This window comes from Ciona robusta, chromosome 8, assembly GCF_009617815.1.
Source record: "Ciona robusta chromosome 8, ASM961781v2".
Taxonomy (NCBI): domain Eukaryota; kingdom Metazoa; phylum Chordata; class Ascidiacea; order Phlebobranchia; family Cionidae; genus Ciona; species Ciona robusta.
Genome location: NC_143242.1, coordinates 2,476,706 through 2,501,646, shown reverse-complemented (window position 1 = coordinate 2,501,646; position 24,941 = coordinate 2,476,706). Strand labels below are relative to the sequence as shown.

At 35.2% G+C, this 24,941-nt stretch overlaps 3 protein-coding genes across 4 annotated transcripts; 1 reads left to right on the top strand and 2 right to left on the bottom strand.

Annotated features, from left to right (window-relative positions):
• The first annotated feature begins 828 nt into the window (after positions 1 to 828).
• LOC149732232 (protein neuralized-like) lies at positions 829 to 8,477 on the top strand. Its single transcript, XM_089883610.1, has 10 exons — positions 829 to 1,017; positions 2,052 to 2,132; positions 2,603 to 2,792; positions 3,473 to 3,635; positions 4,429 to 4,612; positions 4,978 to 5,403; positions 5,619 to 5,753; positions 6,453 to 6,608; positions 6,858 to 7,062; positions 7,412 to 8,477. The coding sequence occupies exons 1-10, from the start codon at positions 939 to 941 to the stop codon at positions 7,500 to 7,502; spliced, it is 1,710 nt and encodes a 569-aa protein (XP_089739736.1). The 5' UTR covers positions 829 to 938; the 3' UTR covers positions 7,503 to 8,477.
• On the bottom strand, positions 8,466 to 21,232 carry LOC149732231 (uncharacterized). Of its 2 annotated transcripts, XM_089883576.1 has the most exons (19): positions 21,077 to 21,232; positions 20,384 to 20,525; positions 19,895 to 19,966; positions 19,551 to 19,708; positions 19,029 to 19,179; positions 18,631 to 18,727; positions 18,120 to 18,260; positions 17,736 to 17,862; positions 17,353 to 17,431; positions 16,529 to 16,705; positions 15,912 to 16,001; positions 15,545 to 15,649; positions 14,101 to 14,217; positions 13,960 to 14,042; positions 12,931 to 13,410; positions 12,227 to 12,334; positions 11,864 to 11,980; positions 11,261 to 11,410; positions 8,466 to 10,373 (listed from the first exon to the last, which is right to left on the bottom strand). In XM_089883576.1, exons 1-19 carry the CDS (start codon positions 21,168 to 21,170, stop codon positions 8,941 to 8,943), a joined length of 3,921 nt encoding a protein of 1,306 aa, XP_089739702.1. In that variant the 5' UTR covers positions 21,171 to 21,232; the 3' UTR covers positions 8,466 to 8,940. The 2 variants fall into 2 exon arrangements, with proteins under 2 accessions (XP_089739702.1, XP_089739703.1); XM_089883577.1 differs by lacking the exon at positions 15,545 to 15,649.
• LOC149732230 (uncharacterized) lies at positions 21,077 to 24,641 on the bottom strand. The gene has a single exon (XM_089883633.1). The coding sequence runs from the start codon at positions 24,401 to 24,403 to the stop codon at positions 23,345 to 23,347; it is 1,059 nt and encodes a 352-aa protein (XP_089739759.1). The 5' UTR covers positions 24,404 to 24,641; the 3' UTR covers positions 21,077 to 23,344.
• Positions 24,642 to 24,941: the final 300 nt, after the last annotated feature.

Sequence of the window (24,941 nt, the reverse complement as noted above, 5' to 3'; positions counted from 1 at the left end):
TTTGATCAAATTCTGACTAACCGCACTTAATGAGATGAGTAATAATACTCTAAACAGGGAATTTTCAGCCACCCCTAATGACTCAAATAAAATAACAAGCGTACATATGTTAACCACCACCGACTAAACCCAGGAATGTGATGGGTAAACAACATCTCATAGTTAAAATGAAATTTACATTTGTTTGTAAGTAAGACTACCCAATTAATACGATCTATTGTTCGTACTTAAATTGAAGACGCCTATAGTAACCTGACGCTATATGCCTCGTTCCCACTGTGTACCAACAATACCAAATTACCACAACAATAAACAACGAATCACAATCTAATTAAATGTCATCTCTCTGATACAGCCGTCTCCGTGGAAGCATACCACTTCTGCTTGATTACTCGCAGAAAACAAGCCAGGCAAAGAGCAGCATACGCGCTTCAGTGTGGTTCAGCTTCTAAACAGACTTAATAAATCAATATTGAATTATGAGTTTGAAATTCAAGTGTGTGCCAAGTTAAGTCGAAATATACATGTTCTGTCAATTAAAAAGTGAACATATAACGCCACTGATGTAAGAAAGGGCTTAGTCCGACAAATGAGCTTTAGCGTTTATTTGTTTGTTTATAAAGGCTTTCTGTTTTGAGGGATTATAATACCAAACAACAACTGTTTAAATATTATAGCGCTTCGAGTGCGTGAGCTCAGAGTAGCTACCAGTTTTCTGGTTCTGGTTTTTGCGTAATTAAGTGGCGCAGGAGAAGCGCCGATGCGCCGGGAACGTGTGAGCCACTTGTGAAAAAAGAATTCGGTTCCAGACTGTAATCCTTCGTGTTTTATGTGAGTCATGGGTGCTGGAGGGAATTACTAACACGTATTTTCAGACTTTTTATCGCCAGCTTTTTGTACTCAGTTATTAGGTTCGTATTCTGTGTGAAGTGTGAGTTATGGCAGTCGATGTAATGTTACAAACGGAAGGAAAGGAACGACATATGCATCTTATACATCATAACGATGATGTAATAGGTAAGCCTTTATGACAAATCTTAAATTGTTCTTCTGGTAATGAAATTTTTTGATAAAATAGCTTTTCCAAAATTTAAAGCTAATTTGTAACGTATATATTTTTGGCACGCAAGTGCGGAAAAGTTTGTGGCTTGATCGGCGCTAAAATATACATAATTAATACCCTTTGTGCCTGATGTTGTCAGAAAGGAACATTTACTTAACTTTTCAACACACAGCCTATCCTACATAATGTTAATCGCATGCTCCAATATGCGACAGCCATATGTTTAAACTTTAAAGGAAGAGCTATATAGTAGGGTGAGGAAGGATGGGACACTTTTCATTCTATTTTCCCGTCCCATTTGGTAGCAACAAGAGCATCCAAAAAAATATAAAACAGTATCCTCACGACTCGCATATAGACTGTTGTTAATTGTTTAAAACACGATCAAAATATTTGAATTCTATGTTTTAAAAGTGTCTCATATTACCCCACATTTACTGTATCACACAACGGGACAATGATGTAAAACATATTCCCAGTTTGCGCTATAGGCGTTACCGTTCAGGAGGTTTAATTCTATGTGTTGTATTGGCAAAGTTTTCGTGATATTGTTGGTGTTACTCGCCACACAAAGGCTCCATACACCTTGCCGGGGGTGATCAACTCGTCAGTCAAAATGTACTTCAATAGTAGTGTTTGTAGAACGTGTTTTATTATTGCGGTGTTTGCGCAAATGATTGACAGGTCGGGTTATATAACAAAATAAGGGCAGATCAAATTCCGTGGCGGTCTATTGCAAAATAAAATAATACAGCGTGTATGCAGTTTGGGCAAGAAATATATATACGCATAATTTATCGTAAAGGGTATTTTCAACCATTTATCGTATATACGTGTTACTCTTCGTGTCTATAGAATATAGTTTTAAAATCGGTATAAGTCGTCAAAAGATATAACCATTTTGATAAAAACGTTGTTTTGTTGAAAGATATCATTATTTAAAAACACAAATCAACCAATAACCTGATGTTATGGTAACTTTACACAGAACAAGAACTCAGACTGCGACAGCCGAAGCATAAAAGATTGGAATATGTCGCAGGTTGGAACATTCATCAACTCGTGAAAGGTTAGTGTAGCTTTCACTTTGATTGTAAACCGTACAAAACGTTGCGGAAGCGGTAAATAGATCTTTAGCCTAATATAGTTAATTTGCGTGTTTGCGCCTTGTGGTTTTGTTTCTGTTCGACTTTACTAGATTAATTTTTAATGTTTTCTGCCGTAGTATATTTACAATGTATAGTACAGTGGAGGAAGATTGGACACCTTTTCACTCTATGTTCTCGTCCCATTTGGTAGTAAACAAAAAACAGGGTTTATAAAACCGTATACTCACGACTGCCATAGACCGTTGTTAATTGTTTAAAACAAGATCAGGATATTTGGATATTATGTGCTCAAGGTATCCCATCTTACCCAACAGTACTATATATTTACAATGTATAAGGATAAGTTACGAAATTTTATTGTAATGTGTAAAAAATAAACGCCAATCCATAATAGCTTTATGCTGTTAAATTACTTACTTTCAATTTTCAGACGCCAGAAAAAGTCGGCCGAAGTTACACACACGTGACGGATTCCATCTCAAATCTTCATTCTCTGACGTCAGTTCTTTGTTCGAACACGGTTCAACTTATTCTTCAATGAGGGGAAGTACCTCGACCAAATCATCCAAACGTTCGTCCATCACAGCCGTCACATCGACGACTTTAAGCACAAAGTTCAGGTAAACGAAAAATACTTGATGTATGGTATAACGGGGTGAAAGGGGACACCTTTAGCACATAGTATCCTAATACCGTGTTCATGTTTTAAACAATTAACGACGACCTATGCTGGGAGTCGTGAGGATACGTTTCTAAATTCCTTGAAAGTTCTTTGTTTATCACTAAATGCGACCAGAAAATAGAATGAAAATGTGTCCCATCTTCCCCCACTGTACTATGCATCGTACGTTGAGGTATAAAATGGGTACATGTGGTTTTATTTGTTAGTCAAAAATAATGTTTATAAAATTTCATTATCGTATCCTCACAACTCTAAAAAGAGCGATGTTAGTTGTTAGAAACAAGATTAGGAAGTATAGAATGTTTTGTGTCTATAGTATACATTATACACCACGCAGTATTATACCCTTTGGAGTGTTGCATGTATGTCTATCTACATTTCCAGTTCTCTTATAAAGGCATATGCAATTTGGATGTTAACATTGGCAATGAATTTATATAAAAGCCCATGCAGTACACTTAACCCGTTTGTTTATCTCGGTAAATCTCAACACAGGAAACCTAAACAAATATAAAGAGCGAAAAACCAGGCCTATATGTCGACAGTCGAATTAATATTGAAACAACGCACGTAACGATTTTACCAATAAACAATATATGCTCATGACATTTTTAACAGATTTTATGATATGTTACGGTTTCACCCGGTGCATGGTTCGAACGTAGTTCTCTCCTGTGACCGACAAGTTGCTTCAAGAAAACCGGACAGTTTCTGCAACGGTTTGGTTTTCGGTCATCGTCCCGTAAAATTTGGTGAAGCTATTCATCTTCGTTTTAACAAGGTACTGGGTTTAGGTATTGGTTACAGCTAGGTGAAAACATACAGTCAAGTTACACGTATATCGAATGGGGTAAAATGGGTCGGTTTCTTTCTCTTTTCTCGTCTTATTTGGTAGTAAACAAAGAGTATTTATATACACTAGGGTCTGGAAAAATGGAACACCTTTTCGTTTCAATTTCTTGTCCCATTTGATAGCATAATAAAACACGATCAGGATATTTAGATATATTATGTGCTAAAGGTGTCCCGTCTTCCCCCACAGTACTATAAGTTAAAAAAGTGTTGTTAATTGTTTAAAACAAGATCAGGAAATATGGTATTAAGGTGCTAACAGTATCCCATCTTACCATAAAGTACTATATAGTAGGATGGGGGAAGATGGGACACCTTTTTAATTCAGTTTCTCGTCCTATATGGCAGTAAACGAAGAACAGTCAAAGAATAATAAAACCGTATTCTCACGACTCCCATGGATCGTTGTTTATTGTTTAAAACACGATCAGGATATTTGGATATTCAGTGCTAAAAGTGTCCCATCTTCCCCCACCGTACTATACAATATAGGCCCATATTTTTATATTAAATGTATTACACACTCGAGTTACAAAAAATACTTTTCATGTATGCAATGCAAATATTTTTCAACCAAAAACTGTAACGTTTATCTCGGTGTAACGCACAAGCACATTTTTCCTATTTTTGCAAAGTTAGATTTAAAAAATTAGTTAGAATTTTCTTTGTTGTTACAAAAGTTTTTTAAAGAACAAGGTTTAATAAAACTTACCGTATTACAGGTTCGGCCAGATTGGCGAGGTTGTATTCGTTTAGGTTTTACCCCTTACAACCCAGCCCGGTGTAACTCAGCTTCCTTACCAAGTTATGCGGTGCCCGATTTATCTCGAAGATCAAGGTTCTGGGCAATCCCGATCCCCGAGAAGTATGCAACAAAGTATAACATATTTTCCTTCGTTTGCAAAGGTGGGAAAATAACATAAGTGTTGTAAAATTAATGTAATTGAAAAAATATACAGTGGGCTGGGGGGAGATGGGACACCTTTTTATCCTAATTTTTCGTCTCTAAGTAGTATACAAAGAATATTCAAGGAATTGCAAAACCATATATCCACCCTACTACCATAGACCGTTGATAACTGTTTAAAACACGATCAGGAGATTTAGATATTATGTTCTAAATCTAAATAAAGGTGTCCCGTCTTCACCCATTCTAGTATAGAAATTATGTTCTAAAGGTGTCCCGTCTTCACCCTATTCTACTATATAATGTAAACATTATAAAAAAATTATAAGCATGATTAATGATTGTCATTATTTCTTATTAATAGATGATGGTTCTGTAAGCTTCATGATAAACAACGAAGGCAAAGGTATTTTTGCGACTGGTTTAAGCACCAAAATATCATTGTGGCCGATGCTGGACTTGTACGGGAAGGTTGAAGAACTGGCGATCGTTGATGACGAAACGGCAGAAAGGGGTTCAGAGTTACTGCTTGATTCAGACTGCGATGATAGTGACTCTGAAACTGATGGACATTTCGGACGGAAAACAAAACGAAGCAGTCTTTCGAAGTCTTCGGAAAACGTTGTGGCGTTTCATGACACATGTGGACGTAATGTGCGCATGGACAGCAGAAGGACGGTCGCAAAACGCTTCGATTCGTTTTGGAATGCCCTCACGTTTATTGCAAAGCCTCTGCGTACGTCGGATATGACTTTTATTGAGATTGCAAAAGTGGAAGCAAACTATGCAGGTATGAAAACGTAGAAGTTTATACAAGCGTTTATGCTTTCTTTGCACTCCACCACTGCGCGACTATTTATTTAATTAGCAGTTTTTTTAGGTACGGTACGTATTTAGTAGCAAAATTTCATGCCTACTGTAGGAAGCTACTTTAAGATTAAACCTCAAAGAAATAACTTTTAATATGAATATTTATCACAACAAGTTCCTATACTGTTATCTCAGGTGCGCTTGGTGTTGGGCTTACAAACGTAAATCCAGCGACGTTGAAAAGCGAAGACTTACCAGACAATGCGGATCTGCTTGTAGTAAGCCCTGGTAAATACTGGAGAATTTCACGAGATATTGAAACGGAGCAAGGTGGGGAACTGTTAGCAGCATGCTAGATTTTTTGGATAAAACTTAACACAAACAAACTGAAAAATGTTTAAAAGTAAAATACGTCCCTAAAAATCAACCCTGATAAACAACTGATGTGCGAATTAAGTAAGACCTGTTTTACTTTCTTTTTATAGTTTCATTTTTTCTTTTTATAATTTCACCCAAGTTTCATTTGGTTAGTCTTTACCTGTAAATGATTTGTGTTATAGTAGGGTAGGGGAAGATGGGACAACTTTTAATTTTATTTTGTCATCCCATGTAATAAAACAAAGAACATTCAAAGAACTATGTAACCGTATCCTTACGACTACTATAGACCGTTGTTAATTGTTTAAAACACGATCAGGATGTTATGTGCTGAAGGTGTCCTGTATCCCCCCTATACTAGTATAGATAATTTCCTACAATAAATGCTATGTTTGACCAGTATATACTTACTCGTACGACAGTAAATATGGTTTGTTTAGAACCACTCCACCAATATAGCTTGTAAACATGATTTGGTTACGAAGTTTCTCCATATAACCGATTCGATTCTGCTTTGTATTCTATATGGGTAAGATCTTATGGGAAGGTGGCATACTAGAAAACTTTGGATTTATAACCGAGTTATGGCTCAATGCTCCAACACACAGACGTAGAGTCAGTACTAACCATTTCGTTTTACGTTGGTTACAGGCGACCAGCTGGGTTTTATATTGGAACCAGACGGTAGAATGGTTTACAGCAAAAACGGTTCCAAACATAAGGTTTTGTTTGACAAGATTTCAACCAAAGAACACAACTGGTTAATATGTGATCTTTATGGCAGCACTACCACAGTCAAACTAATGGGTATGTGTTATTGGTGTTAATATTTCGGTTTCAGCATATATTAATATTTTCGAAAGTAAAGTTTTGTACGTCGTGCATTTTTATTTTTTATGTGTGGCTGATAACTTGGACAACCAATTTGTGACCACTGGGTTGAAGCAATTTCCGTTAAGTTTCTTGTCCAGAAATACACACGTTCACAATGGTAGCAGCGACAAGCATTGGGCTGCTTGTTTTTTCATTGTAGCTAAACTTGGCTCTTTTTTGCAGGCCGCATAAAAAGTTTCGATCCAAAACAGGAAGTGACGGAAAAATACAACTTCTCCATAGATCACGTGCAGGACGAAGAAACTGAACTTGAATGTCTGATGTGTTTCAAAAAAGACAGACGAAGGGATTGTACAATTCAACCGTGTGGTCATATCGCATTGTGTCATTGGTGTGCCATTACTTGTATGGTGAAGCAACAATTACGGTAAGTCAGTTTTTGAAATCTAAAATTGCATTTGTTTTAAAAAGATGTAGTAGGGTGATGGGAGATGGGACACATTTTCATTCCGTTTTTTTTTCGTTCTGTTTGGTAGTATACACAGAACATTTAAAAGAATTATAAATTCGCATCCCCACGACTCCTGTAGACTCCCTACCCTACTATACATCGTATTTGGCTATTAGGCGTACTAATTTTGACCTTATTGTCTAATCCGCCGTATCATAGAGTATTTACATAGAACTCCCGCGTGTTATAACGACTGTAGATGCTGCAAAGGAAGATACACGTGCTATAATCACGCAATCCATCATTTAAACCCTTATTGGTTCAGGTTTATCGTGTGTCCTGTGTGCGGTGGTCCTGTTAAAGACGCAATTCGAATTCTACGTCGGAAATCTTTTGCTGAACCCGTTGAAAGTTAGGAATGTGTTTCCATGAGAATATGCAGTTTCCAGTTTCAATAATGTGAGCAAAATTTTTTTAACGATATTGAAACCTTGGACATAAAGACTTTGCGTTGCTAATAACTGCGTTGCTACAACTTTTTTCCTAGTCACGTAAATCCCCAGGCCGGTGTCGTGAAATATTTGTTCCGATTTATATGTTTGTACCGGGTGCTATTGCGCATGTGCCGAGACGCTACCACGCATGCGCAACAGCTCGGAACAAATACAATGACCGCCGGTCCAAATTTATTACGACCCTCCTTGAAAACGTTCCAGACAAGATGTTTACACGTTAAAACTTTAGTTTCAAATTTAAAGTCATCAGAATGAGTTGGTATGTTGTTTGTTGCCTAGAAAAAGTTTATGCTAGTTCAATAACACATTTTAATTTTTTACGGCGCTGGTAAACCAAAGGTGATTCTAGAATACAAAAATTATAGCGGCAACTTTCAGTACCTTCTACGCGTGGTATAACATAAAATTTGTGTATTGTACTAACTAGACCCCAGCGGTACCGATTCTAAAATAAAATTTTAATAATAATAATTAAAAAAGATGTTTATCGATCCAGCTTTGAATTTGTTATAGCGCTACGTAACACCTAAAAATGAATCCCCAGAACTTTTTTTAGTCGGTACGTATTTATTGGAGCTCGTATTGTATTTGTTCCGAGCTACTTATGCGCAGTACCGTCTCGGCACATGCGCAATAGCGCCGGGTACAAATATATCAATCGGAACGAGTATATCACGACACCGGAATTTCTACCACTGACATTTTGTCCCGTACTTTCTTAACATGGAGAACATTTCTGGATTTTATCATATATAAGCACTTGCAGATTATGTTTTTATTATATTTGTGTATACCATGCAAACACCTTTGTTATATCGGATGGTATAGTGGGCTCTGAATCTGTAATTATTTAGAAAATAAAACTCCACTAATGCATGTGGTGTATTTACATCTATTACAGGTATATGGTCTGACCCATAATAACCAAACAATAACGAAGGAATAAACAGAAAGTGACCTCTAAAATAATATACCAAGTTCATCTGAACAATTTATACTGAAATGATTGGCATTTAAAACTTGAAATGTGAAAGGTAAAAATGAAAAGACAAAACAAGTGTAAACAACAAGCGATGCAATGATGCAAAAGTAGTTTCCCATTGTGTTTTTATCATGATAAAACACAAAAATTGAAATTCGTTCGTTAATTTTAGTAAAGTAAAATAAAAGTGCTATGTTTAAAACTAGCACTAAATTGTACAGCAGCGTAATTCATACAGCAGCTTTTTGATCATATTTACCACGAGTCACCACGTATGTACATTTTCTTTAAGTTTATCCTGTTAGCTGTCAGTAACCCCTTAATTTGAACTTAAAGACAAGAAATACACACCCTGCTTCAGATATGCTTCAAATATTCATCTAAATCTTCCATAGCAATATCGTCAATAGATCCGTTATCCCTATCATCATCATCATCATCATCATCTGCCTGTTCATTATCAAACACTGCAGCCAAACCGCTTGAAACTTTCAAAGCATCTTCACTATGATGGTAGGTACCTGTGCAAGTGACAGTGAAGGTATCACCTACAATATCACACGGAACATCCGTTGTATCTTCACTAGGGTTGTGGTCGCTTTTATAAGCAACAGTAAATGAATCGATAGTTTCAGTTGCTGGCTCAATGGGCACAGTTTCAACCATATTGTGTTCAATTATTGGGTCTTTTTTTTCAACAAAACTCTCAGTTTCTTCAACTGCAACGCTCTCAACTCTTTCTACCACAGCGGGTGTTACGACATCAGCACTTGAAGATTGAACATCGTGAGTTTTGGCATCTGGTTTGTCCATTTTTTCTGAAACAACCTTTTCATTCACACCAATGTCTTTCGTTAATAATGTCGTTTCATCTTTTCCTTCCACGCTTGACATCTGAGTATCAACAGAAACATTATCTTTGCCTGTTGTATTTTCCAAAGAATCCCCGCTTGACATCTGAGCATCAACAACAACATCAGAAACCAAAGGCTTATCTTGGCTCATAGTATTTATAACAGTATCCTGATTCGAACTCTGAGCACCACTAGCAATGCCATCAACCATAGAAGTATTTTGGCTAGATATTTCGACATCGTTTATACTAGACGTCTCAATGATAACTGTGCCAGTATCCATAGAAATATCTTTGTTTGAATCACTGGTCGTATTTTCCATGTCCACAACATTAGTTGCCGATACAGTTTCAGTATTTTCCTTTTTCTCCAAACTCAAAGCTGACAGAACGGTTTGTTGAGGGCTGTTAGAAACTCTAACAAGCTCGGTTTTTGATATAGGTACAATTGGTTTTCCGGTAACTTTGCCTTTCTGTACTACTAGTTTCATCGGGGGCATGATCACATTGCTGTCAATTGTTTTAGGCAGTGTCTTTTGTTGAGCAGATAGTTTGTGGATATTTATCCCGCCAACTTTTGTGACTTTTATACTGATTGACGCCTGCGATGTGATTGGTAATAGGTTTTTAAGCTGAGTTGCCATAGCTGTCCTTAGTACCGTGGCTGTTTTGATTTGTGATACCGGGATAAGTTTTGGAGTTATTTTTGGAGTTATTTTTTGTGTTTCGGAACTGGATTGAAAGGGTGTGAATTTAGCGGTGCCAGAGGTGGCATTCAACGCCACGGGTGTGGCACCTGACACCACAGGTGTTGGTTTAAAGGTGTCTGGTGCCGCACTAGATGAATTCACATCTTTTTCTTCATCTTCATCATCAAGAATAATCACAGGACTTTCCATTGCTTGTTTGTTCAGCTGAGTAAGTTCTCGCAATCCCACTAAAAAAATCAATATGCCACTCAATATAAATATGTATATACTAATGAAAAATATACTGAAAAATATAAAAGTTTGGCAAACATCTGTCCGGTGACATGGCACAGTTGGTTAGCGTGCCTGCCTGTAGACCAGAGGTAATGGGTTCAAGGTTTGTCGCTGCTACCATTATGGGCAGACGTGTATTTGGGTAAGACACACACAATTGATTTAAACCAGTGGTCACTAATTGGTTGTCTATATTATCAACCATACATAAAACAAATCTACATAAAATAAAAAAATACCCCCCCAAAAAATATTCACCTACAAAGTAACATACATGGCAACTCGTAAGCTGGCACGAGGTGTATGAACACCCGTGCTATAACGACTGTCATTTCTAGCCATGCAAGGATAAAGTAAGTTACATTTATTCATCTATAAAAATGTACCTATCTAATAGAGCTATGCTCTCATTTTCTACCCAAATTTCTACCCAAAAAACTATTTAGTATTTACTATTTATAATTACCAAATACATCCGTATACACCTTTTGTGGCGTGGGACAAAATATACACCCTAATAATTCATTTACTGTACATTCGTTTGATTTTAATAAACCTTAACAGGTTGAAATTCATGTACCACAAGTAGTACTATAGGTTGAATCACTGATATAATGCATCAGGTCGCACACAAGCTTCTGAAACTACAGCTGTAAATCAGCCAAAGCAAGTAGCTGTATTATAAAATGTTCTAACATCCACCAAACAGAATTTAAAATTTCTACAACCAAATTTCAAACAGTTCTAACAACAATTTGGTCACTAAATTAAAAAACATTTTTAAACAGTAAACGGCCAGGCCCATGATGGCAGTAAAAAATAATGAATTCAAGAAACTTACATGTTTTCTGCTTTCCGTGTATGCAAGAACTCTTCATGTTTTTATACATGGAATACATACGCACAACATAGGTGGTATTTGAACGCAAACCCACAAGTCTCACCATAGTCTGTGCAGGTGGAAGAACTTCAGTTGTGGGAATCCCGAAGCCTGGTAAAATACATTAATAATTGTTAAATTGTAGATTGTGTAACTTGATTATGGTTTTATGTATGCCCATGCTCACTTGTACCTATTTTCAAGCTGCAGCAACTATTTCTAAGGCAGTAAGTGATGATAGCAAAATTAAAGACCGATATCTGGCGCCGTAGATAGCATCACGCCTGCCTCTTATCCGGAGGTTATGGGTTCAAGACTTGCCACTGCTACTATTGTGGTCATGTGTGTCTTTGGGCTAGACATTTAACGACAATTGCTCCAACCTAGTGGTCACTAATGGGTTGTCTAAATTGTCAGACATGCAAAAAACAATCACCCACAAAGTAACATACAGGGTAACTAAGGGGGGGGGGGGAGGTGTATGAAACAGAACACGTCCTGATAACCCATTAAATTATTAAATAATTTTCTTCATGCTTATTACAACATGAAAAATAAAATTACCTCGAAATTGGAGCAAGTACTGGGTAACACTGCAGTCTATTGGAGGAAGCCATTTGACCAAGATGCTGCTCTTTGTGACTTCACTGAAGCTTATGGCACGAGGTGGTTTTGGCATTTCTGTAATAAACATACATTTTATTCAAAGAATTATTTTTTGGTTTGCCACCAATATATGGTTTCCTGTTGAAAAGTGGTGAAACTGTTGTTGATAAACAGTGTTATAAAATTAACATTAGAAACATACTATAATCTTGGTTTATGAATTATCCTAAGCTGCCACATACAATTGTCTCCAGTCTGCAACATAGCAATACCATGCTAACACACGTATTGGGGCAAAAGTAACACTAGGAAAATGCATACCAAATTTGGCAGGTGCCTTCTTCAGTGTCCTAGGAACCAAAACCAATTTCCCTTTTGCATTTTTTTCAAACACAAAATCCTTTACTGGAGGTTGTGGGTTTGGTGTTTCTAAATAAAATATATTTTGGTATGAGCAAACAGTGACGCAGAAATTTATTAGGGTGGGGGAAGATGGAACACCGTTCCATTTTTTTATCCAATTTGGCAGTAAACAAAGAACATTGAAGAATTATAAAATCGTATCCTCAGGCCACCCATTTTTTTTACTCTTTATGGGAGAGGTCCCTGTCAAGGACCTGGAAATTTGCCCATTACCCCAACACCCGGAAAGCCCATTTAAGTTCTTTGTGCGACCGGCATTGCAGTCAGACAAGTAATATTGGCACTATTTTTTTATCCTAGTGTGCTTGGGAGTTACAAGTCCAATAGACCGTTGTTAATTGTGTAAAACACAATCAGGATATTTGGATATAATGTGCTAAAGGTGTCCCATCTTCCCCCACCCTAATATATATGCATTTGTTGATGTGTATATGTTTTTCATGCAAAAAAAAGTTAAGTATAAAACGGTCATAACAGCAAAAGTACAGCATATGCAAGATATTGCTCCTTTTCGCAATAAATTTATATTAACGTTAAATCTTACTAAGTATACTAAATTTTTATTCATATAGTTCAGAAAAAACATAAATGCAAATATATACCTGTAACATTCTTTGGAGAGGCTGGTACCTGCTTACTGGGTTTCAGAACATTTTTGCTTGGTGTTGTAGACTGCTTGTTGCTTTTCTTTAAAGGATTATAAAGTTTTTCACTCAAGGTTCTTGAACTTGCAAAAACTTTTCCAAAAGACATTTGGGAAATATCAAATGGTTTAGCGGGAAATGGTTTTGCCTTTATCTTAGCACTGTCCGGTGCTTGTATAGGCTTGTTTGTGGAACCCAAAGAGACGACACCATTCCGTTGAAAATTAAAAGGGTTAGCTGGGGGTTCTGAGAGTAAATTTAGTTGTGAAGTTTTCTTTTTTGCCCTGGTGCGCTGTGGCTTTTCTTCTGTTGCTGAAGCTTCTTCAGATAATTTTCTTTTTTTTGCTGATTTTTTGTTTGATTTTGGAGCAGAGGAAAGCGAATTTGGCACATGGGTGGCTGATGAACCAACTGTGTTAACTGAATTTGGTGTAATGTCTGGAAAAAGTTACAATTAATCAAGATTTCTTTTTATTACTGTATGACTGTATTTTATTCTGTAATGGTGAGATGCTATGGCATGGCAGACCTGTTCTGTGGGATCAGGTGTTTAAGCCATAGTTGGTGTATTACCTATGCTTGGGCACTGTCCAAAATTATATGCCATATATGTCTGGCATAGTGGTTAGTGATTAGCGCGCCTGCCTGTAACCCAGAGGTAATGGGTTCAAGGCTCGACGCTGCTACCATTGTGGGCGTATGTGTCCTTGGGCAAGACACTTAAAGACAATTGCTCCAACCCAGTGGTCACTAATGGGTTGTCCAAATTATCAGCAAAAAATACACATATGCTATATTGCACTTTACTAAAGTGTTAAGCACAATATGAGTATTAAACAGCTGGTGCGGCGCCTGAATACCTAAATTATCCAAATACACTATAAAGTGTAAACTAACTATAATGACTAATCTTAACAAAATTTAGCTGTATTTTTTTTATTTCCGAGAGATTATTTTACAACTCTAGCCCATACTTCATACACTCACTGTTCTGTGGTGAGTCCTCGCCATCAAAGGTAACTTTTTGTGGTAAAAGTTGTTTTCTTCGAGGATTTTTTCTTTTGGAGACACTGGAAAAAAAGTTTAAAATTTAGAAAAAAATTCCACCGTTTATTACAAAGCACTTACTGCTTTTCTTTGTTAGTTTTCTCTTCTCCTGATTGAGCTGAGTTATTAAGCGGAAGATCTTCATTTGGCTTCCAGTTTTCTTCTAATTTCTCCTCATTTTCAAGATCCCATTCAATACTATAACAATACAAATCATAGATGCCACCATAATAAAGATAAGGAGTATGTATGTAATTATGTGACAGGACTGACAGTCTACATACCACAGCTGTTTTTCAAAGGACCATTTAGGATAATATTACACCACAACAATGGATTTGGTATTGTGTTACAATAGTGGAAAGTAGGTAGACCAATGTTTTTCTATTTTTCAAGAATAGGTAATAACAAGCTACAATATGTGTTGAGTGTCATTGTCTATGAAAGTGGTCAGGTAAGAATTAGGAACAGGTTATGTTAAAATCATAGTGTGAACGTTTTTAACTGTTGTTTTTTAGCATTTACTTAGAACTAAAAATAGAAACAGAATTCAGCACTAAAAATAGAAACAGAATTTACATGACATTAAAAATGTTTTTTTTTACTTGGCAATAAAAATAGAAACAGAATTTACTTAGCATTAAAAATGTCAAAACAATAGTTTTCTAGATATATACGATTTACACCTTAAAACCAGTTTTTTTTACATAACCCTGTTAGGTGAACAATTGTTTAATCTATAATGGATAATACAAACTATACTCAAAGGACCAGACGTCGTTCAAGCAGTCTACCAGACTTATCCAGCATTATATTACCAACAGACGATAAAACAAAGACAGAAATAAAAGTGACGGAAAAAAAAGTTCAAATCAAAACTGAAACATCTTCAATGGACACAAAAGATTCGAAAAACGTGGTCAGTGAGCATGAAGAAATGAAACGAAGATATTTTGGACCTCCTATTATATTGCCCCCTGTGCATTTGACTGCTGGCTTCAAATACCATAGTGTAGACATGTGATGGGGAATTTGAGAAAATTTGATAACTGTATAACCAACTGAAGCTGCCAACATTGGTTGTGCAATTTGTGCATGAATGTAAACATATATTGTAGGGTGGGGAAGATGGGACACCTTTTTATTCTACTTTTTTCGCCCCATTTGCTAGTAAACAAAGAGCGTTTAAATAATTTAAAAAAATGTATCTTTACAACTCCTATAGACCGTTGTTAATTGTTTAAAACACGATCAGGATATTTGGATAATATGTTCCATCATCACCCACTATACTATAGAAATTTTAAGTAACCAACTTCGAAACTATACTGATAGATATAAAAAATGTGTTTCATTTCCCATACACCACATCTACAAGGTCTGTACCATTGGTGTCATTTAAATTCCAAACTCAAGACATTTAACACATTTAATACACAATTTGGCAGGTAGCGGTACCCTACTACAATTGTATACCCTAATATGCACCACAATTCTACCATTTACAGTATTTTGGGTTATTTACCTGTTTATTGTAACTGACATTCCTGGTGGGCTAGATGGTGAAATGTTGTCATTATTTCTTCCAGTTTCTTGTACTCCATGTTTCTCTCCAATTCTTAACCTCTTGCTTTTAAAACGAAACATTATTTTGATTTGTATGATTACAAACACTTTTGCAGACTGCGGTCTTTTTAAAAACAAATACATTATACATATATATATATATATATATATATATATATAATTTTTACTTGTAAAATGAGGTATAGGCGTAACATGTTTAGATGTTTTAAACTTGAACAAATTTAAACCCCTTTGATGTACATTCAAGTCCACGGTCATAGAATCCCACGTTTGCATATCCTGATATGCGTATTTGTTTTATTTACCTGTTAACTGTTGGTGACTTTGATGGCCAAGTCGGTGAAACGACGACGTTTACTTTAGTTTCTTTAATCCTGTCTTCTTCTTTTCTAAATCTTTTGATTTTAAAACAAAAAAAACTGTTTTTGTTATTTGTATGATTAACAATCTTATTGCAGACTCTTTTAATGTTTTGCTTTGGACCAATGCGTTTGTTTGCTATAGTGTTTTTTTAGAACAATATTAAATTTATTACACATTTACTACACATTTTTAGGTAATATATTACGGTGGGGGAAGATGGGATAGCTTTAACAGATAAAATGCAATTTCCCCGACTCCCTGATCATGTTATAAACAATTAACAACGTCGGTCGTGACTCGTGAGGATACGGTTTATAATTCTTTATAATTCTTTAAATGTTCTTTGTTTACTACCAAATTGGACAAGAAAATAGAATAAAAAAGTGTCCCATCTTTCCCCACCCTACTATATTTCTATTTAAACTTAACAATGTAGTTAAATTTATTTTATTTGTCCTATCTACTTTTCAACACTCTTGGTATTTTATTATATATGAAAAATTAGATTTCTGTTATCAGATGTAAAAATTAAACCTAACCAAGATTAAAATTCTTGTACCTGTTTGTGTGTGTTTCACTGTGATCTGCAGCAGCATAGAGACAGTGTGAGGCATAAAAACATTCCCTACATTTGTATTCTGTCTGGAAATGCTGTATATAATGTTGAACATCATGCTGGAAAGTTAATGCACATTCCCAACAAGTAAACTCACTGGTATCGTCCATTAGATTAAAGCTGCAAAAATTGTATTTACATTATTTGTCTCTTCAATTATGGTAGCTAAGATTTAGAAATATTTTAAACGAAAAGACAGGATAGAGCAACAAAACAACAGTTGTGAAAACACCCCTATAGTTAAAACATATTTACATTTAATTGAAAGAAAATAAGCATGGTCGCTACACCTAGCAGACAAACGAGACATTTATTACTGTGTGGCAAGATGAGATATTGTTGGAACCTAAATTCCATATTTTCTGATCGTGTTTTTACAATTAAATACACTCATTTGGAGTACAGTTATATAGGCTAGAGTTATATAATTCGGTAACTATTGTTTGTTTACCACCAAATGAGGGGGAAAGAAAGATGTCCCTTCTTAGTTTTTGCCCCATACTATACCATGTCAGTTATCACCGATTTTTTTATAGTCTACTACTTTAATTCAGTTGTGTGCATAAAAATAATATCATACAGTAGAGTAGAGCCATATTTTAACGCTACACACGGTCTATACCTGCATTAAATTATGCACTGTGCATTTACAAACCATTGAGTTAAAACTATGTGCACATTTGTTTTAGTTATACTCTGTCTTTACTCTATAGCAATGCATTAAGTGTTATGTTATCATAAACAAATGATAGATTACTTAAACTTACTTCAGATGTAAGGTAGACTTTGTGATTTTCATTGAAACTAACTTTTGTTTGAGAGTCTGATCTAATTTTCGTTTGCAACCTAAACAACAGGATTGATAAACTTAATGTAATCCAATCGAATTCTAAGACTCAATTCTGGTTCCTTGGTCATAAAATAACATATTTTTGATTTTAACAAAAGTTTAACTTTTCATGACTCACGGCATTTACTCAATTTTTTCATTTGATGAAAAAAAATTGATCAACTTAGGCAATATACGTTTAATAAATTTTGCAGCAGTGAAATATATTTTTCCAAAAAAAAATTATAAACTTTACATTTTTAGTTAGTGTGAGTCATTCTGTATTTAGTTTTAAATTGTAAATGCAACAAGCCAACTTACTTTTGCTTTTTTCTTTGGTATCCACAAAGTTTGGAAAACTTGTTGCTAATACTTCCCGTGCAGTTGGAGAACCAAAGAAAAATGATTTAAGTGGTAAAGATGTCTTTTTCCCAAGTTTTACAAAGACCTGCACCAATAACAAGCGTTAACAAAAAATACATTAAATTTTAAGGAATATGTCTAAAAACACTTGTACTGGCACCAATACTATTTTTAGGCTGCTTATTGTAAAAAATGCATTTTTTTTTCTAATTTTTTTCTAAGCAAAGCTGAAATATTTAGGCCGTGGCAATCAACATTTAAATGCTGGTAAACTGGTAACTGCCTTGACGCAAAATTTAGATATTTTCTAAAATTCTTAAAATAAATTTGTAAATAGCTTACCGTGTATTCATTAATATTGGGAGGTACGGGGTATTGAAGTTTAGACCTCATTGTCTTTATGTGGTCAATTGTTAAATGTTGGCACCGCGCAACACTGCTGGAAAACTGCAGACGGCAACGTGAACATCTGTACGACTTTTTCTAAACAAAAAAATATATATATGTTATTGACGGACAATTTGGAAATGGTCAAAAATGGCTTGTTTTTTTTATTATAGGCCTATTTTTTAACTTTTTTTACAAAACTTGGTGACATTGTAAAAATAGTTTCACACATCTTTTTCAAACATGGGGAATTATTAGTTCAGGTTAAGTAAATGTAATATACTTAAAAAAATAGAAACCACAGCGAACTTTTACTTAAGTATTTAAGTTCGCTATGGTAGATACTGAACAGCAGGAAAAAAGTCTTAAATTTAAAACTGTAAAAAGCTATAAAGAAAAATGTGTCAACAGTTGGAGTTGTAGTATGAAATAAGCCTATATAGTTAGGAATTATGGCTTAGCTTACCAAATGTTGAATTACATGGTTTAGATGGGAGTTGCCAGTGTTGTGAATACACAAGCAGAAGGGACACATCAAGGAATTGCTGTTTTCATGGCACTCTCTAATAAAACAGAAACTTGGTAAGATTTTATTATAAAAAATGAAGCATGTTATGTGTCATATGAATAAATATATTATCTAAAAACAGACACTGGCAGAGATTTTATTTACTGGTAGAGCAGTAGGTAGTAGTAGCATAGCTTTTAGTGTAGTATCATAGCTTTTTTAACTTAGAACTGTAACTCCATAACATGTATTTCTAAAGCTAAACCAATCTTCGCATATGCATGATCAAAACACATCATTTTAAACAAACACAAAAAAATTGTAAAAGAATAAAACTTTTAAAACAAAAAATTCACCTGAAATGCTGCATCAAGTCAGAGTAGAGTGAAGAGCGATGAGAGCAGATCTTACACACATAAGGCATTTCCTGACAACCATGACGATTTTTCATGTGAAATAGAAAAGTTTCTTCGTCTTGAAAGTTGAGCTCACAAATGCAGCATGTGGCTGGTAAAAAAAATTGTCTTTAATTTTTTTTGCAAGTTTTTTTCTGAAATTAGTCACATTTTGCTGGATAAGTCTATGGGGGGGGGTTAATGAAGTCTGTATTGAATCAGAGTGTAACATTAACTTTATTAGGAAAACTTTATTATTTTAACTTGAACTGAATCCGTCTATTTAGGCACATTTTGTTGATATGTCTATAATGTGTTTAATCTTTAATGGGAAATGCTTGAACTTTGCTTTTCTATAGATAGTAGAATTTTATCTACATTCAAGGCAGGAAGTTTATAGGTCTATATTACATATGTAGCTTAAAAGGTATTCCAGTCTATCTAATATCTATATATAAAGTTAGGAAAACATTTTATACTGACTCGATGCAGCTACAGAAGAATGAACAGTTTCAACATGACATTGTAGTTGGAAAGGTGTATCATAATGTCTGTAGCAGTGACTACATATGTTGAAGTCGTTTATGTTGTCGTTCTGTTTCCAATGATTTTCAATCTTGTGGCGAACATGGCTCATAAATCTATCAATACATTGTCAAGGTTTTAATTTTAATTAAAACACATATGGTAGAGCGGGGGAAGTGGGACACCTTTAGCACATAATATCTAAATAATTTGATCGCGTTTTAAACAAAAAACAACAGTAAATATGTTTCTATAATTCTTCAAACATTTAGTACTAAATGAAAAAAATAGAATAAATTTACCGGAGGTTGTTCTTCAAAACTTTTGCACAGCTGTAACATTTATATTTCTTTGATGGGTTGAAGTTGGCTACCCTGTAAATCAAGTTTTGGTTTCAATTGGTGGGCACTTCAAACATAGGACTAAATTTCAAACATTTTCATTTAACATAGATTAATAAAGGAAAAAACATGGGACCGTTTTATATTGATCTATATAATGAAAAACTGTCTGTAACAATTACAACACTAAGATTCACCAAACTTGCAGTGTACTAGTTTAGTATGTGTTGTTTAAACATAAATTCTGTATGATTTTGAATTGCCAACTGAAGCTTGCCCAAGAAAGCTAAATTTGTTCTTGTGCATCTTTCAGTTTGATAAATTAAATACATTTGTACAGAATTTCCAATATTTATCCTAGAAAAACAAAACAACAAAATGCATTTTATATGCATGTCCTAAAGCTCTATCTTACCATAAAGGTATTTTTGGTAACTAATTTTCACTCACTGTTTATGTTTCTTGCCGTTACATTTCCCGTAGAAATACTCTTCTACTGTAAGGTGCAACTTTTTACGTGGTCTGGCATTTTTGTTGCTGGTTGGATTAAAAATGATGCAAAATGGTTGGGAATCCGCCGGAACACATTTCTCTGTATACAACAAACAAGGTGAAATTTTCTGCCCTAGTGGGCATTAGAATAGCTTGTGTAAAATGAAGCAAAAAACACATTTACATATTTTAACACACAAATATTTAAAGCTATTAAGATTTAACCCAGTTTGCAGAGTATGGCAGTTCCTGACGAGATCTTGCGCGTGCAAGACGGTTATTTTTCGCGTGCTATCAATAAAAATCTGCGTTCAAAGCATGTACATTTTCAAGCCAAGTTAGGAAATCTTACTTAATTTAATACGTATTTTTTTCTTTGTTTAATTAATTGGCGTGCGTGGGACAAATTGTGGCAGGCATCACCGAAAGTCTGTAAAAAAATCGCCCGTGCACCTGCCATACTCTGCAGTCTGGGATTTAACGGTGCTGGTGAAGAATCTTCCCCCTCCCTCACCTTATTTGCTAACCACTAACCACTAACCCCTATAACCACTAACCATCAACACCTAACCCAAGGGTTTAGGGGTTAGTGGTTAGCAAATAGGTGGGGGGGGACATTCTACACTAGCACCGATTTTAAATTTTGCATACCTTGACTGTGTGCATTGAACACAGAGAATTGTTGAAATTCTTTATTGCAATTCGGACATGTGAAAGGTCCGCGAGTCAGTTCAGAGTTATCCATATTCCAAATTTAACACAAACGCCAGTCTAACTAGCTTTGGCAGGAAATCGCTGCATACGTGCTAGAGAATGGATAAATTAAAAAATACCCTGCTTTTTGGTTGTTAAATGAATTACATAACTTTCAGCTTATTCCCGCCATTCAGAACGAACCACCTGCTCATTGTTGCATGAAAATATAACAAACAAACTAAATCAAAAAACAATACGCTTTGGGAGTACAGTTGTGCAAGTAATTTCAAGGCGGTCGCCATTTTAGGTCACAGAAAACTATTTTGAATTTGTTTTGGTAATAATACCATATGCTACTCTGGTTAGAATGTTTTTAATGTACTCTATGTTTTTACCTTTGTAACGGCAAGCAATAACCGCAAACATGGAGTAATAGTTCAAATTTGACTAGAAAAACTAAATGTAAAGCGACGTGCCCATTAAAATGTTCGCGCATGCGTACCAGAAAAATGAGATTGCTTTCGCCATTGCCAAATGGTTTCCTCTCTAATGATCCTATAAATGCGACAGTACAGCGCTGTTTTAAAGTCCTTGATTTATTTTATATTAAAAACACAAGGCACACGTGATTATTACAACACACGGGAGATGTGGACCATTCACGCACAACATGTAAATAGCATTTTACAATCACACTAAACATTAGAATACACTGAACACTACATTTCTAAACCCCGAATCCGCATTATCAATTGCAATTAGGCCAGTAAAAAATATATAAAATAATTTCTTAAACACTGCATTTACGTTGTATCACCACTTTGGTGGTTTGAATTACAATCTGCAGTGAATCGCACGCGTGCCATTTTCAACCTATATGGCGGCACAAACATGCACCGCGACCTGAAATTAACAAGAAAGCAGACATGTAATAAATGGGTACGGAAAACAAAACTTTATGCTCTCTTCCAATTCCATAGAAATACAATTCTTATAGCTTTGCTCTCTTCCATTACCGTGGCAGAGATTTAATTTATGCACGTTTATTTCAAAAATGGGTACAGCATCATTCGTTGGTTATACATGCTTATAAACTGAAAATGTATTATTTTAAAACAAGTTGAGCACTTAATATTAACATAGATAACTTATAAGTTGTCTATGGTATAGCATGACGTCATTAAAGTCTAGAAAAGTTGGTACCATGGCCTACTCAATACATTGGCCTACTCAATACATTGGCCTACTCAATGTATTGAGTAGGCCATGTTGGTACATAAAAACACAATTTTTTACATGATTTTGGTAAGTATAGTATAGTGGGGCAGGACGGGACACTTAAGCACATGTTGCCCAACATTTCCAAAATCAAAATATATGACGGTCTCCGGGTTGATACCACGAAAGGTAACAAATTCTCATGTTATTATATCAGTATATTATATTTAAATTACACCTGAGGTATAAATTCTTGAATTAAAAGCAATCCTTTCAAAGTTTGACAATAAAATCTTTAAATCTACAATGTGGGGGAAGATGGGGCAAATGAGCGAAATATTTTTATATTAGTAGTATTCTGCAACTTTAATTTAACCGAAATTAACTGACTGTATATACTATGGTTTCATTGCAATGTAAACTTTATGATAACTTTAAAACGATATTTTTGTTTATTTAATGTTTAATTAATACCATATTGACCCTCGCCTAGTTTTCTCATGTATGTATCTGAACTTTTTTTCACAAAATTTAAATTCGTTGTATGAGAAAAAAATCAAACTGTACAAAACATTTCAGTCTATTTTATTAAACTGCGATACTGGATTAATGATTCAAACTCGCAAACTACACAGTTTCAAAAGTTTTAATATGATTTCGCGAGCATTCAAAATGAACATCTTACTATAATGCTTTTTTTAGCTATTAGAAATGCTGTATAGTCGTCTAACACCGAATTTTAATACTTAACAGCAGTTTTCATTTTCGTCGCGCACTTTTTATGGACCGTGAGAATACTGTCGAATAATACTGTAACACATTTTCGTCTTTCATTAAATGGGTACCGGTAAAAAAAATAAAAAAGGCATGTTTTGCGCTGTGTCCCGTCTTCCCTCACTTTACTATACCTATATCTTACCATTTTAAAATTAAAAAATCGAAGTTGCGCACAATAAACAAATTAATGCGAAGACAAAATAAAAATACAACTATTATCGGCAGGTATCAAGATATCGTAGCAATGCTAGTGTTTTGTGAACCGGTATGCCGAAAAGTCGCTGATGTGCTGTTACAGGTACTGCTTCTAGAAGTAGAGCGACTGTTCGTTGAAAGTGAACAAACCGGCAGCAAGCGGTGTCTCCAGTTCTCGAACGACATACAAATGGCAATTAATAATATCAACATATCAATATCATACACCACTTGCCGCATGGAACCATACGTATTCTTTAGCGCAAATACTGTTACCGCACCGCAAGTTATATCGGTGATAACTGCAACCATGGCTGCCACTGTAACGCGTTTGATGTAAGGTATTTCATTGCTTGGGCCGGAACATGCCTCTGATAGACCTCTCTGTTTCTTATACTTTAGGTGGTGAAAAAGTGGGTAGATAAGTAAGCCGAGCAAGACTAGCTGGAAAGTTAGAGTAGATACAAACAGAACAAGACCTGGTGTAAGTTTTGAAATACTGCTCCATTCAACCACACATCCTCTTGTTGAATTCGTGTATGCTCTGGTGATCAAATATAATCCAATGTTACAGATATTGGTGACTGCCATGATAATAACGACAAAGAAACTCATGCTGCGCACGAAGGGAGTACTGAGATATTCAAGAGCAGGTGTTTCATAAAACCGTCGCTGACGTATCCACAGTACAAGGTAAATACAAGTGACCACCAATGAATGCACTACGGACTTGAAGGCTCTCACATACCGACAAACATTGCGCGAAGTTTCACCATGACTGATTTCAATAAATTCAGCAATAATCCGAAAAAATAATAGAAAAGATGCCACTAAACACAAACATCTCATCAAATCTTCTCTTGTCACTTTTTTGGGCCCAGTTCGTTTTTTCGGCTTCTTTTTACAAACAATAATCTCATGTGTCAATAGTGCAAAGAATACATAGGCACCAGCGGAAGCAATCAAAACTGAAACCACAAGCGAACCGACTTTCTGTCTTTCATATTCTTCAATGTTCGTTCCGTTCAGTCTTTCTGATATATTTGGCATCGATATATTCCAGTCCCCTTGAAAGTTCTGAGTAGTAAGCATCCCAGTCAGACTTTTTTAAATGTGGTTATATTCTATCCGAAGTGCGTTTATATTCAGTGGGTAAACAACATCATTATACTATGCGGTGTTCTGAGACATGGTGATTGCTTGCAGTGATGATTCAATAACTATACGTACAAAAGCTATGGATAGTGTTTTTGTCACAGATGTATTTTTATATAATGAATAATCTATTTCTCATACTAACATGTCACTTCATGATAAATTATTCTTATGAGCTATAACTGCAAAGAAGTAGGGCAGGAGATCTGCTATTAGAAATGTTGCAAATAATTATGTTTTTCTAAAACAAATGAATGTAAATTTTTATTTTACATGCAGGTTTTCTAAAATATTATAAATAGCGATACAAGCGTATCCTAACAATACGTATACATAAACAATGTATTGCTTACACGCCCTTTCGCCAAGTGTTTGTGTTTGTCGCCTACTGGGATATGACTAATACCTTTGTTAGATTCCCTTTACGCTTGTACAGTGCAATGACACACCACTAACGTAAGAAAGGATGATGGTA

Bases quoted from the DNA above. Each gene is read 5' to 3' on its own strand.
- LOC149732231 (XM_089883576.1), bottom strand. From the start codon at position 21,170: ATGGATAACTCTGAACTGACTCGCGGACCTTTCACATGTCCGAATTGC. The intron at 19,180-19,550 runs GTCAGTATAAAA...TTTTTTTACCAG, and splicing joins TTCTTCTGTAGCTGCATCGA to CCACATGCTGCATTTGTGAG. The intron at 14,043-14,100 runs GTAAGTGCTTTG...CTTTTTTTCCAG, and splicing joins AAAACTAACAAAGAAAAGCA to TGTCTCCAAAAGAAAAAATC.
- LOC149732232 (XM_089883610.1), top strand. From the start codon at position 939: ATGGCAGTCGATGTAATGTTACAAACGGAAGGAAAGGAACGACATATG. The intron at 2,133-2,602 runs GTTAGTGTAGCT...TTCAATTTTCAG, and splicing joins CATTCATCAACTCGTGAAAG to ACGCCAGAAAAAGTCGGCCG. The intron at 6,609-6,857 runs GTATGTGTTATT...TCTTTTTTGCAG, and splicing joins TACCACAGTCAAACTAATGG to GCCGCATAAAAAGTTTCGAT.
- LOC149732230 (XM_089883633.1), bottom strand. From the start codon at position 24,403: ATGCTTACTACTCAGAACTTTCAAGGGGACTGGAATATATCGATGCCA.